Source organism: Mobula birostris, chromosome 10, assembly GCF_030028105.1.
Source record: "Mobula birostris isolate sMobBir1 chromosome 10, sMobBir1.hap1, whole genome shotgun sequence".
Taxonomy (NCBI): Eukaryota; Metazoa; Chordata; class Chondrichthyes; order Myliobatiformes; family Myliobatidae; genus Mobula; species Mobula birostris.
The window spans coordinates 67,359,983-67,377,643 of record NC_092379.1 but is presented as its reverse complement, the minus strand read 5'-3'; the positions used below and the strand labels follow the sequence as shown (position 1 = coordinate 67,377,643).

The 17,661-nt window shown below is 44.1% G+C and overlaps 1 protein-coding gene across 2 annotated transcripts in view; it reads left to right on the top strand.

Moving 5' to 3' along the window:
* The window catches only part of dock11 (dedicator of cytokinesis 11), a 325,211-nt gene that overhangs the window by 95,393 nt on the left and 212,157 nt on the right, over positions 1-17,661 (top strand). For both annotated transcript variants that reach the window (XM_072270403.1, XM_072270404.1), the window contains exons 12-15: positions 2,913-3,125; positions 5,146-5,268; positions 12,488-12,570; positions 16,419-16,541. In XM_072270403.1, the coding sequence (XP_072126504.1) occupies positions 2,913-3,125; positions 5,146-5,268; positions 12,488-12,570; positions 16,419-16,541 (542 nt within the window). The remainder of the gene's footprint in view (positions 1-2,912; positions 3,126-5,145; positions 5,269-12,487; positions 12,571-16,418; positions 16,542-17,661) is intronic.

Sequence of the window (17,661 nt, the reverse complement as noted above, 5' to 3'; positions counted from 1 at the left end):
GGGACTCCACAAAATAAACCTTGTTTGATTTACAATTAAAATAATTGGTAAAGACTCACTTTGTCAAAAAATTGTTCCCAATTAAATAGAGCAACTTGGAGATGCAAGATCATCCCTTTACCTCCACAGGTGCTGCTTAAACTGCTGATTTCCTCCAGCAGTTTACTTTTTTGCTCTAAGTAGATTGATGTAAGGGAGAAGAAAGAACTTCATATAACACATGGTACAGCATGACAAAGTATTTCACTGTCAATGAATTACTTTTGAACTGCTATTGCCATTGTTAGGGTGAGGCAAAGTAAGTGATTAATTTGCACAGCAAGTTCCCACAGAGAGCAATGGGCTGTTATAGGATCTTGACAGCACTGAAGGAGGTCAGGTAAATCATCAGGGATGATCAAGGCAATGGGAAGAAATACCAACAACAGGAATTCTGCAGGTGCTGGAAATTCAAGCAACACACATCAAAGTTGCTGGTGAACGCAGCAGACCAGGCAGCATCTCTAGGAAGAGGTACAGTCGACGTTTCAGGCCGAGACTCTTCGTCAGGACGAAGTGTGTTGGGAAGAAATACCAGTTCCTCTCACTCCTCAGTTTCATTTCTCATAGGATTAAAGTTTCAAACTTGCGTTTGTAAGTTAGTAGCAAGGCTGTTGTTTACAAGGAGAGCAGCCCAAATCCCACCAAACCTTCATGAGACAGATTCTTCCCTTCTCTCGAGTTCTACCTTTAATCTGCATCCAGTAGTTTCTGATCCTGCTTCCGGTGTTCCCATTGTATGTAATCCCTTATCATTTTGAATGACAAGGAGGCTTCTGATAGTATCGCAAAATCTTTAGTCCAGCCAAGGCGTGACCCCAGTATTTCATGGGCATTGCAGTTATTATGTTAATTTGGAGTAAGAGGCTTGAACCCCTGAGCCTTGATCTAAGAGCCTTAGCTTTTCAAATGCTGATGCGCACTCTGACTGAAGGAGAGGAAAGCAACCAGCGTAGATGTCTGGAGATCCTAGTGCATAATAACAGTTGATCAATTGTCTGCGTTGTTGGTCCTCCATAGGCACAACTGCCTGAGAGATGTAGGGCCTTTATTATGTGAAATGTGAAGAGATTCAGAGATTGGCAAAGTGACCAAGGAATAGCTATTAATCATATTTCAGCCAGAAAACAATGACTTTAACTTCTGTGACAATAATCTTTTGAAAAGAAAACTTGAATGGATTGGAATTTCTGGGCAGCCATTACCATAATTAAAGTCTTCAGTGATCTGTGTTTATGGTGAGATTCCTGTGAACAAATATCCCAAAAACTGCAAGGGGGTTTAACCTGTCTGAGGTATTTAGCATCCTGCTTGTGGCAGTGAATCTAAGTGGGGCTCATGGCATACATTACTTACTTGTAGGAGGATCTCTCTGTGACTCCATGGCTGATCTTTTACCTCAGCACCACTCTCCTGCATTGACCCCATGCTCCATGATAAAATGGAAAAGTCTGACTGTCTTGGACGTACAGTACTCAATGATTGAGCCTGCACAGTGCTCTTTGCACTAAAACAGACTCTCTCTTTATTTTAATTGTATTCTTTGTTGTAGAAATTTTGTTTAATTTATATGTTTGTGAAGATTGCATATGTGGTACTATGTGCCTGTGATAACGGTGTAAGAACTATTCATTGTACCCGTGCATGCATGTACTTGTGCACGTGGCAGTAAACTTGACTAGAGACTTCCAGAGACTTATGTTCTTCTGGGAGTTCCTCACATCTCTGTCCTGAATAGACTATCCTAAATTCCAAGACTATGACCCCTGGTTTGAGTCACCTCAGCTAGGTTAAGGATCAGCTCTGTATCTGCATTAAGCCCCACAAAAATATTGAATGTTTCACCGGATTATTCTTCAGAATTCAATAATATGTCCCATCTCCTTAGCCATTTCTGATGGGAGAGCACCCCATCCCATACCAGGAACGATGAACATTTGTTGTACTCCCTTGGTCACGTATTCGCTTCCTTGAGCAGCGAGACCAGGCAATATCCCAAGCGTGGTTTGTTTTCAAGCACAAGAAAATCTGCAGATGATGGAAATCCAAGGCAAAGCACACAGATCAGAATCACGTTTATTATCACCAGCATGTGACGTGAAATGTGTTAACTTAACAGCAGCAGTTCAATACAATACATAATCTAGCAGAGAAAAAAAATAAATAAAATGAAACATAATAATAAATAAAGAAGTAAATCAATTACATATATTGAATAGATTAAAAAACAGAAATACTGTAATTTTTTTAAAAAAGTGAGGTAGCGTCCAAAGCTCCAATGTCCATTTAGGAATTGGGTGACAGAGGGGAAGAAGCTGTTCCTGAAACGCTGAAGGAACTCTAGCACGGGCAGCATCAGGACCGTTGAAGCATCCCGGCCCGAAACGTCAACTGTTTATTTATTTCCATAGATGCTGCCTGATCTGCTGAGTTCCTCCAGCATTTTGTGTGCTTTTGTTGTTTCTTTGACTCGGATCTTGTTATATTCTAAAGGGAGTTTGCCATTTTAATATTTTAAACCAAGGGTGTCTCAGGTGAATGAAAATTGTTTCATGAATATTTGATGAGAAGAAAATAGTTCTTCCTAATTCTAGACTGATCTTTATCTTGTCGTCAGTGCCACTGTTTTATTAGGTCATTGGTGGGATCTTGCTGTTCAAAAATTAGCAGTTCATATTTTCTGCATTTCAGCAGTGACTGCATGTCTAAAGTACTTCATTAGGATTGTTCCGAGGTTTCTCAAAGTAAAATGAGAATGTACCAGGTGCTATGTAAACACATATTTGGTATTGCAAAGAGATTCACTGGCATATTAACCTATGCTCCTCACATCCACATTCCGAATTTCACTGTGTCAATGTGTCCAACTGCAGGTTGAACCTTTCTTTGTGACCCTTGCACTGTTTGATACCAATAACAACTGCAAGATCTCTGAGGATTTCCACGTGGAACTGAATCCCCCAGCTGTGCGCCAGATGTTACAGAGCAGCTCAGAGGGAGCAGCTGAAAATGGGAAGACGAGGGAGGACCATCATGGCAGCCGCCTGAAGGGGATAGATGAGAAACTTCTCTGTTACCCGAAACAGGTAGGATTACAATGGTGGGGTGGATCTGCTACCCCCAATACAGGTGGCATCAGAGACAGTAAGAGGCACGTTACCCCTTTAAATGGTGGTGTCAGAGACAATGAAGGGTACATTACCCCTTTAAATGGTGGTGTCGGAGACACAGTGAGGGGTACGTTACTCCTTTAAATGGTGTCAGAGACACAAAGGGTACGTTATCCCTTTAAGTGGTAGCGACAGAGAGTGCACTACCTCTTTAAATTGTGGTGTCAGCGACACAATGAGGGGTATGTTACCCCTTTAAATGGTGGTCAGTGACACAGTGAAGGGTATGTTACCCCTTTAAATGGTCAACAACACAGTGAGGGGTACATTACCCCTTTAAATGGTGTCAGAGATGAGGGGTACATTACCCCTTTAAATGGTGGTAACGACACAGAGGGGAACGTTACTCCTTTAAATGGTGGTCAGAGAGTGCATTGCCCCTTTAAATTGTGGTGTCAGCAACACAGTGAGGGGTACGTTACCCCTTTAAATGGTGGCCTCAGTGACAGTGATATTACCCCTTTAAGTGGGTGGTCAGCAACACAGTGAAGGGTACGCTACCCCTTATATGGGTGATGTCAGCGACACGGGTACATTACTCCTTTAAATGGGTGGTGTCAGCAACACAGTGAGGGGTGTGTTACCCCTTTAAATGGGTGGTCAGCGACACAGTGAAGGGTATGTTGCCCCTTTAAGTGGTGGTGCTAGTGACACAGTGATGGGTACATTACCCCTTTGGTGTTGTCAGTGACATAGTGAGGGGTACATTACCCCTTTAAATGGTGATGTCAGCAACGCAGGTTCATTACCCCTTTAAATAGGTGGTGTCTGACACAGTGAAGGGTACGTTACCCCTTTAAGTGGGTGGTGTCAGTGACACAGTGAAGGGTACTTTACCCCTTTAAATAGTGGTCAGCGACAGTGCAGGGTACGTTTCCCCTTTAAATGGTGGTGTCAGAGACAGTAAAGGGTATATTATCCATTTAAATGGTGGTGTCGGAGACACAGTGAGGGCTATGTTACCTCTAATACAGAGAGGACCATAGGCACAATGAATGAATGCCACCCCAAGGTTCTGATTTGGTTTTGAATGATGATTCATCAAACTGTTGATTTTATTTGGCCTTCCCCTTGCTTCCTGACTGATCAGAGAAGCAACTTCAAGGATATGTTTGTGAGTCAATTTATTTTTCTTCTTCTCTGGCGCCTGTGAAACACTTGGGATATAAATGTGTTTCCCATGTATTCCTAACCACTACTCTTCCAATTTGGCTAACCCCTGTTTGAGAAGATGTATATCAAGCAACAAAACAGTAGATGTTTCTGTACTATGATCCAATAGTGTCACAGAGAGCAGTAAAATCATTCAGAGAAATGAAATCAAGACTTTCACTACTTTCTCAATTAATATACTTGTATAAATGGCAGCAAAATCAACAAGATACCCATCCGAACATTGTGGATCATCATGGAAAAGATAGTAACAGTGCCTCTGTTCCATTGTTTGTTGGCCTGACAATGAAAGTGAAACATTCAGCAACTGTTGTTGTTCCATCACGAATTATGATCACCTTGTAATTTGTGCATCATTGTGTATAAACATGGCAATACACTGTGGTCACTAATAATCTTGTGTTGAGAGCTCTGGAATAAGATCAGGTTGGTGAGGTGGCACCAAGATGATACTCTATAGCCTTACAATATTATTCCATCTTAAACCAAAGGCCAACATTATCAAAGGCAAAGAAGAGCCAATGCTTTGATAAAGCAGCTATTTTGGTTGCTGATCTGAAAGGTCAGACCCAGCGACCCCTGTGATGTGGGCATCCCCTTTGTTACCATAGATTTGGGGTTCCAGCCAAACACTGGTATTTAGTGGCCTGAAGTCCTAAATCAGGTCCAGTGGGCTTCTATGAATGAATCCAAGAACATACACTGGTTTCTTACGGCTGTTGTCTGGACTCTGAAGTTGTCTGTGTGTATGTGTTTATTGCAGGGTGTATTCTCAGTGACGGTCCCTCACCCAGAGATCTACCTAGTGGCTCGAGTGGAGAAGGTGCTCCAAGGGGGAATTGCACAGTGTGCTGAGCCATACATTAAAAGTTCTGACACAGGCAAGGTATGTACAATGCTCACAAGCCCCAGGTCCCTGTTGTAACGAGGGCAGTTGCTTTGTTACATGTCAATCTGCTCAATATCTTTACGTTTCACTTGGAGGTAGAATGATTAAAAGTCTGAAAAGCTAACGTGTTTTCCCACGTGGGGAAGCTGTAGGAAAGGATTGGTGGATTAGGGATTGTAGCTTAGAGCACTGATGAATGGAGACAGAAGTGATTTTAGATGCTGAAATCTGGAGCAAAAACAAAACAAACTACTAAAGAAAATCAGCAGGTCAAATGGCATCTGTTGGGGGAGGGGGAGAGGAATTTATGGCATTTGCAGTCAAGACCCTGAAGAGGGAAGGTAGTCTCAAACTGTAATATTGATACTATCTTCCAGTTCAATGTTATTGTTATCTGACTGTACAGATACACAAATGAAACAATGTTCCTCCAGACCACGGTGCACCTACAATATGTATGTCACACACAGTACATACTGTAAAACAAAATATTACCACAAATAAGTTACTTTACTTTATTGTCGCCAAACAATTGATACTAGAGCGTACAATCGTCACAGCGATGTTTGATTCTGTGCTTCGCGCTCCCTGGAGTACAAATCGATAATAAATATTAAAAATTTAAATTATAAATCATAAATAGAAAAGGTAAAGTAAGGTAGTTCAAAAAATCCAAGAGGCAGGTCCGGATATTTGGAGGGTATGGCCCAGATCCGGGTCAGAATCCGTTCAGCAGTCTTATCACAGTTGGAAAGAAGCTGTTCCCAAATCTGGCCATACGAGTCTTCAAGCTCCTGAGCCTTTTCCCGGAGGGAAGAGGGATGAAAAGTGTGTTGGCTGGGTGGGTCGTGTCCTTGATTATCCTGGCAGCACTGCTCCGACAGCGTGCGGTGTAAAGTGAGTCCAAGGACGGAAGATTGGTTTGTGTGATGTGCTGTGCTGTGTTCACGATCTTCTGCAGCTTCTTCTGGTCTTGGACAGGACAACTTCCATACCAGGTTGTGATGCACCCTAGAAGAATGCTTTCTACGGTGCATCTATAAAAATTAGTGACGGTTTTAGGGGACAGGCCAAATTTCTTTAGCTTTCTCAGGAAGTAAAGGAGCTGGTGGGCCTTCTTGAAAGTGGACTCTGCTTGGTTGGACCATGTCAGGTCATTTGTGATATTGACCCCGAGGAACTTAAAGCTTTTGACCTGTTCCACTTGTGTACCACTGATGTAAATTGGGTTCTGCGGTCCGCTACTCCTTCTGAAGTCAACAACCAATTCCTTCGTCTTGCTGACGTTGAGGGATAGGTTATTGTCTTCGCACCATGCCACCAGGTTCTTAACTTCCTCTCTGTACTCAAACTCATCATTACTCATCATGGCCTCTGTTCATTCTGTGGGATTATGAGCTTTGAGTTAGCTGTCAAATTCAGTGACTGGGTTGGGAGATAGATCTCATTCTGATCTGTGTGTTCTTGGCCTCCTATCCTTTTGCAATAAGGGCCAAAAGAAGCATGAGGAATCCCACCTAAGATTCCACCTCAGCACTGTGGAATTCGATACCTAATTCAACAATTTCCACTGAATTAAAATGTTAAAATCCTGTCTCTTAGAATCCACTGAAGTAATTTTCCTACCATACTTGTTTGGCTCACTGCCCTGTAGTTCCCTGGCTTGATGTTGCCGCCCTTCTTAAATAAAGGTACAATGTTAGCTACCCTTTATCCTTACACTACCTCACCCATGGCTGACAGTGATACAAATATCCCTGCCAGGGCCTTATCAATTTCTTCCTTTGTCCCACAATGTCCTAAGATATACTTGTCAGTATATCAAGGGATGAAACACTGCGGTAAAAATCATCCACAGTCTGAGTGCTGGAATGGGTTTGATATGTTGTTGCAGATTTCAGTTTGCCTGCAGAGTGACACTTCATTTAAGGATTAAATATGTTCTGACTCTCACTTGCAATCTTTGCTGGGACTTGACTTGAGAGGCTTCAGAAAGGCAGTGGCACAATGGAAGGAAGCGTTACGTAGAAGTATTCAGTCAGTTTTGAAGGCTTTACTTTTGTGGTTAAGTCCAGACGTAACTTTACAAATAATGATTCAGTATGAAGAGAAAACTAGCACTTGCATATCCCTGAAGTTATACTGCATAATCACTTTCAGCATCATGTAATTTAAAAAAAAAGATTTTTCTGTGAGTGAAGTTCAGAACAATTATTTCCCATTTGATTTGCATCATTGCAAAGAGCTGACTGGGCATTGTAGGTTTCCCTGAGTTCCCGGGAGTGTGGACAATGACATTGTTCCTTTGGGGGCATGTCCAGGAACCTGGACAGTGTTGGTCTAGGACATCTGCTGTTGGCACTCATAGGGAGATCTGGTCTTATTATGGTAAATAGAGCTGGAAAAAGCAGGTAAGTGATGCACCATCCACGGACAATGCCCCACCTCAAAAGTCCAAGCTCCTCTATCTCCAGGGATCCTGTGACCACCCTTACTACTGATCTTCTGGGCTCCTCAGTATTATTGCCTCCTCAGACCCTGCTAGCCATTACACAAGTGCGGATCACTCTTTTGCAGACACGTGTACGCATGCACAGTCTTCCTTGTGTGTGTGGGTGCACGATAAGTACATGACCTGCCTTGCATGCTTTATCCCTTGTTCCCTCTCTCAAACTCTGCCCCTCGTTGTTTGCCACCTCGTCCCTCCTTGCCTGTCATCTCCCATCTTCCTTCACCCTCACTCAAATGTCAAATGCTCCCGCCCTGAGAGCTGCAATTACTCTTCCTGCTCCCACCCCATCCCAGACCAGCTTCTTCCCCCACCATCCTGGGATTGGACTTTGTCAAAACGAGATAGAATTTGCAAACCTCAGTTGCAGATGAGTTTTGAGGCCAGGACTGGGGATGATGTGGATTTTTTGACATTGCTGCCTTTCATTACCACTCTCCTTCTGGCTGTACTGATCGTGAACTGTCCTGACTTCTGTTTCTTCTCCCATTAGGCAGAGAAGGAAAATATCTCTGACATGTTAAGACTGTGTATTCATTGCTCAGTTAATTCCTGTGGGGTGGTGCTGCCTCCAAAAAAACAAGTGAGAAGGTGGTGCCTGTCATGAGAGAGAGGCCAGAACAAGAAGCTGTTGGCAACCCAGGAAAAAGACCTTGCTGCACAGAACATACAGCGCAGTGACAGGCTATTAATTCTGAGTGAATGCCCATGTTGTCCTGCTGTGAGCCTCCTCCCTTGCAATCTTGTTCCACCCATTAACATGTCTTTTGATTTCTGTTCTCCACATTAGTTTCACTTTACGCATTTCCCGAACTGGATCAATGCTTTCTTTTCAACTTAAGAGTCATGCAGGAAGGAAATGGGTTCTTTGCCCTTCCTTGCCCATGCTGATCATCAAGTACACATTTACACTGAAACTACACTAATTTTTTTTTATTCTCGTGTATAATTTCTCCCAGACTCAACCACCTGCCCACACTCAGGATAATTTACAATGGCCAGTGACCTTGGAATGTGCGAGGAAACCTGGGAAAGCCACACAGTCTCAGGGAGAACGTGCAAACTCCACACAGACAGCCCTGGTGGTCACGATTGAGCCCGAGTCTCTGAAGCTGTGAGGCAGCAGCTCCGCTTACTGCTCCAGTGTGCCATCCTATTGGGGCCACAGCTGATCATCCACTATACATCCTGTCCCCATTTTCTTTGATCGCCCCCAGTGGTATGAAGCATATCAGTGGCCACAAACTAGGGGATCAGTGGCTTCTATTCTCCTGGGTTGTCTGAAACCTCATGGAGTGAACAGTGAACTATTCAATTCAGAAAAAGTTCAAAGTAAATTTTATGATCAAAGTACATGTATGTCACCATATAGAATAGTACAGCACAGTACAGGCCCTTCGGTCCACAATGTTGTGCCGACCCTCAGACCCTGCCTCCCATATAACCCCCCACCTTAAATTCCTCCATATACCTGTCTAGTAATCTCTTAAATTTCACTAGTGTATCTGCCTCCCCCACTGACTCAGGCAGTGTATTTCACGCACCAACCACTCTCTGAGTAAAAAACCTTCCTCTAATATCCCCCTTGAACTTCCCACCCCTTACCTTAAAGCCATGTCCTCTTGTATTGAGCAGTGGTGCCCTGGGGAAGAGGCGCTGGCTATCCACTCTATCTATTCCTCTTATTATCTTGTATACCTCTATCATGTCTCCTCTCATCCTCCTTCTCTCCAAAGAGTAAAGCCCTAGCTCCCTTAATCTCTGATCATAATGCATACTCTCTAAGCCAGGCAGCATCCTGGTAAATCTCCTCTGTACCCTTTCCAATGCTTCCACATCCTTCCTATAGTGAGGCGACCAGAACTGGACACAATACTCCAAGTGTGGCCTAACCAGAGTTTTATAGAGCTGTATCATTACATCACGACTCTATCCCTCAACTTATGAAAGCTAACACCCCCTTAGCTTTCTTAACTACCCTATCCACCCATGAGGCAACTTTCAGAGATCTGTGGACATGTACCCCCAGATCCCTCTGCTCCTCCACACTACCAAGTATCCTGCCATTTGCTTTGTACTCTGTCTTGGAGTTTGACCTTTCAAAGTGTACCACCTCACACTTCTCCCGGTTGAACTCCATCTGCCACTTCTGCATCCTATCAAAGCTTCTCTGCAATCTTCAACAATCCTCTACACTATCCACAACATCACCAACCTTTGTGTCGTCTGCAAACTTGCCAGCCCACCCTTCTACCCCAACATCCAGGTCGTTAATAAAAATCACGAAAAGTAGAGGTCCCAGAACAGATCCTTGTGGGACACCACTAGTCACAATCCTCCAATCTGAATGTACTCCCTCCACCACCACCCTCTGCCTTCTGCAGGCAAGCCAATTCTGAATCCCCCTGGCCAAACTTCCCTGGATCCCATGCCTTCTGACTTTCTGAATAAGCCTATCATGTGGAACCTTGTCAAATGCCTCACTAAAATCCATGTATATCACATCCACTGCACTACCCTCATCTATATGCCTGGTCACCTCCTCAAAGAACTCTATCAGGCTTGTTAGACACGATCTGCCCTTCACAAAGCCATGCTGACTGTCTCTGATCAGACCATGATTCTCTAAATGCCCAGAGATCCTATCTCTAAGAATCTTTTCCAACAGCTTTCCCACCACAGACGTAAGGCTCACTGGTCTATAATTACCCGGACTATCCCTACTACCTTTTTTGAACAAGGGGACAACATTCGCCTCCCTCCAATCCTCCGGTACCATTCCCGTGGACAACAAGGACATAAAGATCCTAGCCAGAGGCTCAGCAATCTCTTCCCTCACCTCGTGGAGCAGCCTGGGGAATATTCCGTCAGGCCCCGGGGACTTATCTGTCCTAATGTATTTTAACAACTCCAACACCTCCTCTCCCTTAATATCAACATGCTCCAGAACATCAACCTCACTCGTATTGTTCTCACCATCATCAAGTTTCCTCTCATTGGTGAATACCGAAGAGAAGTATTCATTGAGGACCTCACTCACTTCCACAGCCTCCAGGCACATCTTCCCACCTTTATCTCTAATCGGTCCTACATTCACTCCTTTCATCCTTTTTTTCTTCACATACTTGAAGAATGCCTTGAGGTTTCCCTTTACCTACTCGCCAAGGCCTTCTCATGGCCCCTTATTGCTCTTCTCAGCCCCTTCTTAAGCTCCTTTCTTGCTTCCCTATATCCCTCAATACACCCATCTGATCCATGCTTCCTAAACCTCATGTATGCTGCCTTCTTCCACCTGACTAGATTTTCCACCTCACTTGTCACCCATGGTTCCTTCACCCTACCATTCTTTATCTTCCTCACTGGGATAAATTTATCCCTAACATCCTGCAAGAGATCTCTAAACATCGACCACATAGTACATTTCCCTGCAAAAACATCATCCCAGTTCACACCCGCAAGTTCTAGTGTTATAGCCTCATAATTTGCGCTTCCCCAATTAAAAATTTTCCTGTCCTCTCTGATTCTATCCTTTTCCGTGATAATACTAAAGGCCAGGGAGTGGAGGTCACTGTCCCCCAGATGCTCACCCACTGAGAGATCTGTGACCTGACCTGGTTCATTGCCTAGTACTAGATCTAGTATGACATTCCCCTAGTCAGCCTGTCCACATACTGTGACAGGAATCTATCCTGGACACACTTAACAAATAATATACAACCCTGAGATTCATCTTCCTGTGGGCATACCCAGCAATTCTATAGAATCTATATTCTATATTCTATAGAATATCTAAGATCAACCAGAATGCAGAAGACAACAAACTGTTCAAATGCAGTTATTAGTAAGTAGATATAAATAATGAGAACATGAGATAACAACTTAAGGAGTCCTTAAAGTAGATCTTTGGTTGTGGGAACATCTCAATAGATGGGCAAGAGAGTATGATTATCCCCTTTTGTTCAGGAACCTGACAGTTGAGGAGTATTATTTGTTCCTGAACTTGGTGATGCGAGTACTGAGGCTTTTGTACCTTCTACATGATGGCGGCAGTGAGATAACCTAAATACCCTCTATTCCTATCACTCCCCTCCTGATCCACTCATGCACCTCATTCTTTCCAATCCCTCAACCCCCTGTTAAGCAGTTTCTTTCCCCTCCCCTACTCTGGTTCCATCTGCTTTTCATTCATACACTCAACCTTCCTCACCTTCCCTCTGCCCTCTATACCTCCCTTATTTGGTGGTACTTATCACCTTCCTTTCATCTTCAGCCCTTGGTTGCCTCCACATAACCTCCCAGCCTTTATCTCCATTCCTCTATCTCCACCTGGCTGTATCTGTCCATCATTCTCCCAACTCATGGATCCGTCACTTGTCAACACCTGTCACACATCTCCTCCTCGCCTCTTTATACTGGTTCCCTCACACTGATGTTCTTAGCCCCTGTACAAGGTAATGACTTGAAATGTCAATTGTCCCTTTACCTCCTTGGGTAATACCTGACTCAGAGTTACTCCAACTGCTTGTGTTTTTGCTTGAAGTATATCTACCTCCTTGAAAATGTCTAATCTGAAGCATTCTCTACCCAGTGATGATCAGGATTACAGAGCAATGTCTGTGCTTGTTTGCAGTGTGAGTGGCATTCGGACTGTGCGATTTGTTTCAAGGCTTGGCCTTTTGACTCTGACACTTTCCTCTCTGTTTCCAGGCTGCACAGAAAGTGCTTAAGGCTGCAAGGCAGATCTGCAGCAGGCTGGGAGGCTACAAGATGCCTTTTGCTTGGGCGGCAAGGTTAGTGATCCATTTCAACTCTGTGCAAAGAATGAAAGCAGACTGTTGGGGATACCCAGCAAGTCAGGCAGCATCTGGGGAGAGGGAAACGGAGGTGACACTTCATGCTGATGATTTTTCATCTGAACCAAAATAAGAACAAGGATGGTTTAGACTTTGATGTAATTTATGCATGCCCTCTAACCTTTCCTGTCTCTAGTGAAAGGTCATCAACTTAAAAGGTTAACTTTCTCTCTCATGGCGGTACCTTAGCCTCTTTAACCCAGATGAAGCCTAAATCCAGCAGTGAGTGCTTTTAAAAGCAGCAGAGCTTTGATTCCTTTTGATACCCCGCTCATCTCGCTTGATCATGTTCAGTGCATTACACTTGGCCTTGTGGCATAAAACAGCAATCAGTTGGTGCAAATAACAAAATCTTATAAGTGGTGAATGAAACCTTGATCTTTGCATTGGATGTCTTGTTTGAGACTGGCATGTTAGCCAGGCAACAGAACAGTATTGATCAGTGGATTTTTGACAACAAGACCATTTCAGGAACGTTTCAGTTTATTGTGTTACTATTCCTATAGCAATGTATTGTGGCCTAAACCAAGGTTGTGCACTAAAATGAACATGTTAGGTAGAGGTGATTTCCTCTTCATTGGTAATCACCCAGAATGTCTTCTGGTTTGTCATGGGGTCCAGATTGGAGGGAGTTTAACAGGACATGGTGCACAAGTCCCCAGAGAATGGGAAAAAATGCATCTTATATTGTCTTGATCTTCATCTTCATGTGTGGCTGAATGAGGAAGTGTGTGATCCAAAGTACGTGGTACCAAGTGTTACTGTGTTCTGAGGTTCTACCTGTCCTGGGTGTTGCAGAAGATAGGCCTGGCCCCTCTACCATGCAACGCCTCATCAGTTGGACGTTGCCTTTGTTGAAGAGTTCTTCCAAGAGAGTATCTTTGACCACGTCCATCAGGCAGTGATTAGTACAAAATGTACAGCAGACGCTGGGTAGAGGAACACACTGGATTTTGTCTGAGCAGACATTCTCATCCGTTCGGCAGAATGCCTCATCACCAGATCTGACCAACGAGCATCAAGACCCCGTATGGCCAGCTGTAAGAGGTGTTCTCCCCGTCGGAGTCTTCCACTACAGATGACTTGTCACCCTCAGTGTACGCTGCAGCCCGTGAAGGTTGCACTGTGGAAGAAATGATCACCCAGCTCTGCAGACAGTGAATGTTTGAGAGGGCATGGTGATGCATTGCAAGGGCCCATGTCGTGGGTTATCCCTAGCAGCTGCGTGCCAAAGGACTCTAATCTACGGGCTGTTCCCCAGGGCACACACCAGACATCAAGTGCTGCTGAAAGGTCAACAACTCAGTAAGGAGGCCCTTTGGTCTGTTCAAAATTTATTGGTTCTTCATCCAAGTATTGTGAGGCAATAATCCCGACTGATCCAGTCCAGGTTAAAGTTGTGTGCACTGAGGGGCGCACTGAATCTCGTACTGGAGAAGGACGCTAGTCATAAATCAGCTGGTGGTGCTGGCTGGTCACTTTGGTCCCATTCACTGCCTTTGAGTCCTGGATCCAGAAGAGGCTGATGGATGACTTCTGGGGCAACAGGAGACACTGGATCTCTGCTGTGATCCCAAGTCTTCCAATTGTGGAGGGCGGTCAGTCACTGGTGTGCGTACATACTCAGCTGGCAGCTCTCCGACTCGGGAGTCTGCTGAGATCCCTGTACGGGGAGCACCTTCCAAGATGGCATGCGCTGGCAACACACTTCCTCTTCCTGGGATATTGCCTTCTGGAGGGCATGCCTCTCCCAGCAGCGAAAGTCAGTTGTGCTGCTCCCATTTTATCGAGTCTAGGGTCCAGTCACATCTAGTCAGAGTGCTCCTGTGCCAGTTGGGGTAGGAGGGTGGAGAGGCGATGGTGCTCTGACTGTGGGAAAGGAGTCCCCATCCCAAATTGATGGTTGTCGGGAAGGCTCAGGTATGTGGAGGGATCCTGGCAGTACTAACCCCTGCTGAGCTGGGATTTCTCATGGAATCCAAAATTTCACAATGGAGAGGGTCTAATATAATGTAAGCAGTCTTACAGAGATGCCACCGTGCCATTTTGTGATGCACCAAGGCGGTTCCTGTACGAACTGCTCGTGTGCAGCTTGCAGTTCCTTACCCTTGTATGGTAATGTAATGGGTGACCAATGACATCTATTGTTTGTAATAGAAACTGGTCTACGTAATGCACAAGCACCATCATTAACCTGTGTTCACTTTAAGAGATGGTGTCTGACATAATGACGTCTGTGTAAGGCAACTGCTTTTGGTTTGCACGTAATGGAAGCAAAGGGCTATGCTGTTCAAAAGCACCTAAAATGACTCTCGCATGTTTTATCCTACAACTTCGTCCTGATCTGTTTTTACCATCCAGCAATGAGGGAGGTCCTCAGTGGAAGTCTCTTTATGAAGTGGCCCTCTCCTTGTACGCTGGGGAAATTGTCTAGAAGGAGTTGCATGGGGCGGTGCCGTGTAACAGATGCTTTGTCTGGTTCACTGACACCACGTCCTCATATTCTTTCTGTGGCCAGGAGGGGTCAGTGTACCATACATGTATGGAATGTGGGAGGGTGCAGCTCCTCTTTCACATTCTGCTCCTCAAACTCTGGCTGCGCTCCAGCCCTGTGCTCCTGATATAAGGTCACCGGGGTGGAGGGCAGTGGGTCTCCTGTCAAGCTTGCTTCTTCCTGAGCTTGATCAGGACAACCATTCATGGGTCCAGTTACCTGCCCCTCTTCTGAGGTTACGTTTGTGCCCAGATGCCCTTGGAGAGGGAGCATGCAGTCCCTATGGGTACATTGGAGGATTTCTGAGAACGGTGGTCCCCCTCCACCTAAGAAATTGTCCAACAATCTTTTTAATCCCCTACCATCAGGCAGGAGGTGCCGTATTATTAGGACAAGAACTGTTGTCATGGGAGACAGCTTCTTCCTCCAGGCTGTGAGACTACTGAACTCCCATGTCTCATCATGTAGGAAGCACGAGTAGAGTTGTACTGTTTACTTTTTAACTTGTATCCACCCTGGTATTTGTTAATTTATTTGTGCTAATATTACTTTGTGTTATATGTGTGAGTTGTATGTACTGTGTGTTATGCACCTTGGTCTGAAGGAATGTTGCCTCATTTGTTGATATACATGGCCACGGCTGAATGACAATACACTTGAACTTGTGTTTTGTAGAGAATAGTAACCTTTGTTTTGAAATTATAAATAGTTTTTGTAATTCCCTGATCATTGTGTGCATCTTGTCAGTGAATGAACATTTGTCGTTTTGTAAAAACTAAAACATAATGCAGCCAATGCTAAGGCTGTATGGGGAAGGACCACAAGATGGCTCCTTCCACCACTTTACACAAAGAGGTTGGAAATGGGTGGGAAAGGCTCTCAAGTATTGAAAGGGTTATAACCTCAGGGCCACGCGATGACAATGGTGCTGTTCGTGTTTTTTTCCCCTCACTCTCCAAAGTATACATTCTGTAATGTACTGACCAAGAATGTAAAGGTTTCATTGCAGTATTTCATTCTTTTGTATATATTTTTCCTGTGAATAAAGTCTATTTTTGAAATTTAAAATAAATACACAATCTTCTTTCTGAGAAGGATTAATACTACAATAAAAAAAGGTGAAAAGTGGATTTAAGAGATGCCTTTCACAACACTGTACCAACTCAAATGTTTACAGCCAATGAAATATTTAATTATTGTTGTTGCAGGCTCTATTACTGTTGTCAAATTAGATTTCTACTTAAGCTGGACTGAAGTTGTTAATAGTTGTGTTTTCTCCTCTTTTTTTCAGACCAGTGTTTAAAGACACAGAAGGTTCTTTAGACACAAGTGGAAAGTTCTCACCTTTTTACAAGCAGGATAGCAACAAGCTGTCTACAGAAGATTTACTGAAAATGCTGGCAGACTTCAAAAAGTAAGCATATAGTGTTTTTTTTTAACCCCCCCAGAATAGCAAAAGGTATTGGAAGTTAAGATTAACTTTATGTCCATGAGCAAATATCATCATTGATCTGAGGGGCATTAAATGCAACCTAGAATTATGTAGTGCAAAAGCTGTAAAGCTAGTCCTTCAGCATACTGAGTCTGCGCTGACAATTACAAACTTACATTCTCTTCTCCACATTCCTAACAATCCCTTCAGATTTAACTGTTCACCAACATAGGGGCATCTTACAGCAACAAATTAACTCTACCGACCTGTATGCTTTTTGGATATGGGAGGACATAGCTACACCCAGAGGAAAGCCACTGTGTCACTGTGAGAATTTGCAAACTCCATACGGGCAGCTGAGACTCTGGAGCTATGAGTCAGCAGCTCTACGAGATGTGCCACTGTGCTTTCCTGGATCTGAGAGCGAGAATGAAAGATCCCTCCTTTTCTTAGTGCTGCTGTTGACCATGCTGACTTACTGGCATCTCAAGTTTGGCGAGTCTACAATTTCACTTTTACCACCAGTGTCAGAAGTGTTGCCTTGAGGTTTGCTGCAGTGTTCATTAAACTAGATGTGAATGGTGGCGTGGAGCAGTGACGCAGAGTTGTAGAGTGCAAAGCACAGAAGATAGCGATTTTTTTAAAAAATCTGATTCCACCAGCACCTCTGTTTGGTACATGCCAGATGTCAACCACACTCTGTGTGGAAAACATGCTCGCTTTTGAATCTCTACCTCTCACCTTAAAACTACGGTCTTAGTACTTGATACCCTACCATTGGAAAAAGATTTTGACTATCTGCAGTACACTATCTATACATCTTAACTTCAACAAAATGATGCAGAAATATGGTTCAAATGGTTCCATTTATTATCAGAGAATGTATACAGTGTACAACCTGAAATACTTGTCTTCGCAGACATCCACGAAAAGCAGAAGAACCCCAAAAGAATGAGCAACGGAAAGTTAGATCCCTGAAGACCCTCCTTTCTCCCTCCCCCACACAAGCGTCAGCTCATCAATCTCCCCCCCGACCCCCAGCCTATTTCATCAAAAAGCATCAGCGCCCAGCCCCCACCAAGCATCAGCAAAGCTCCCAAAG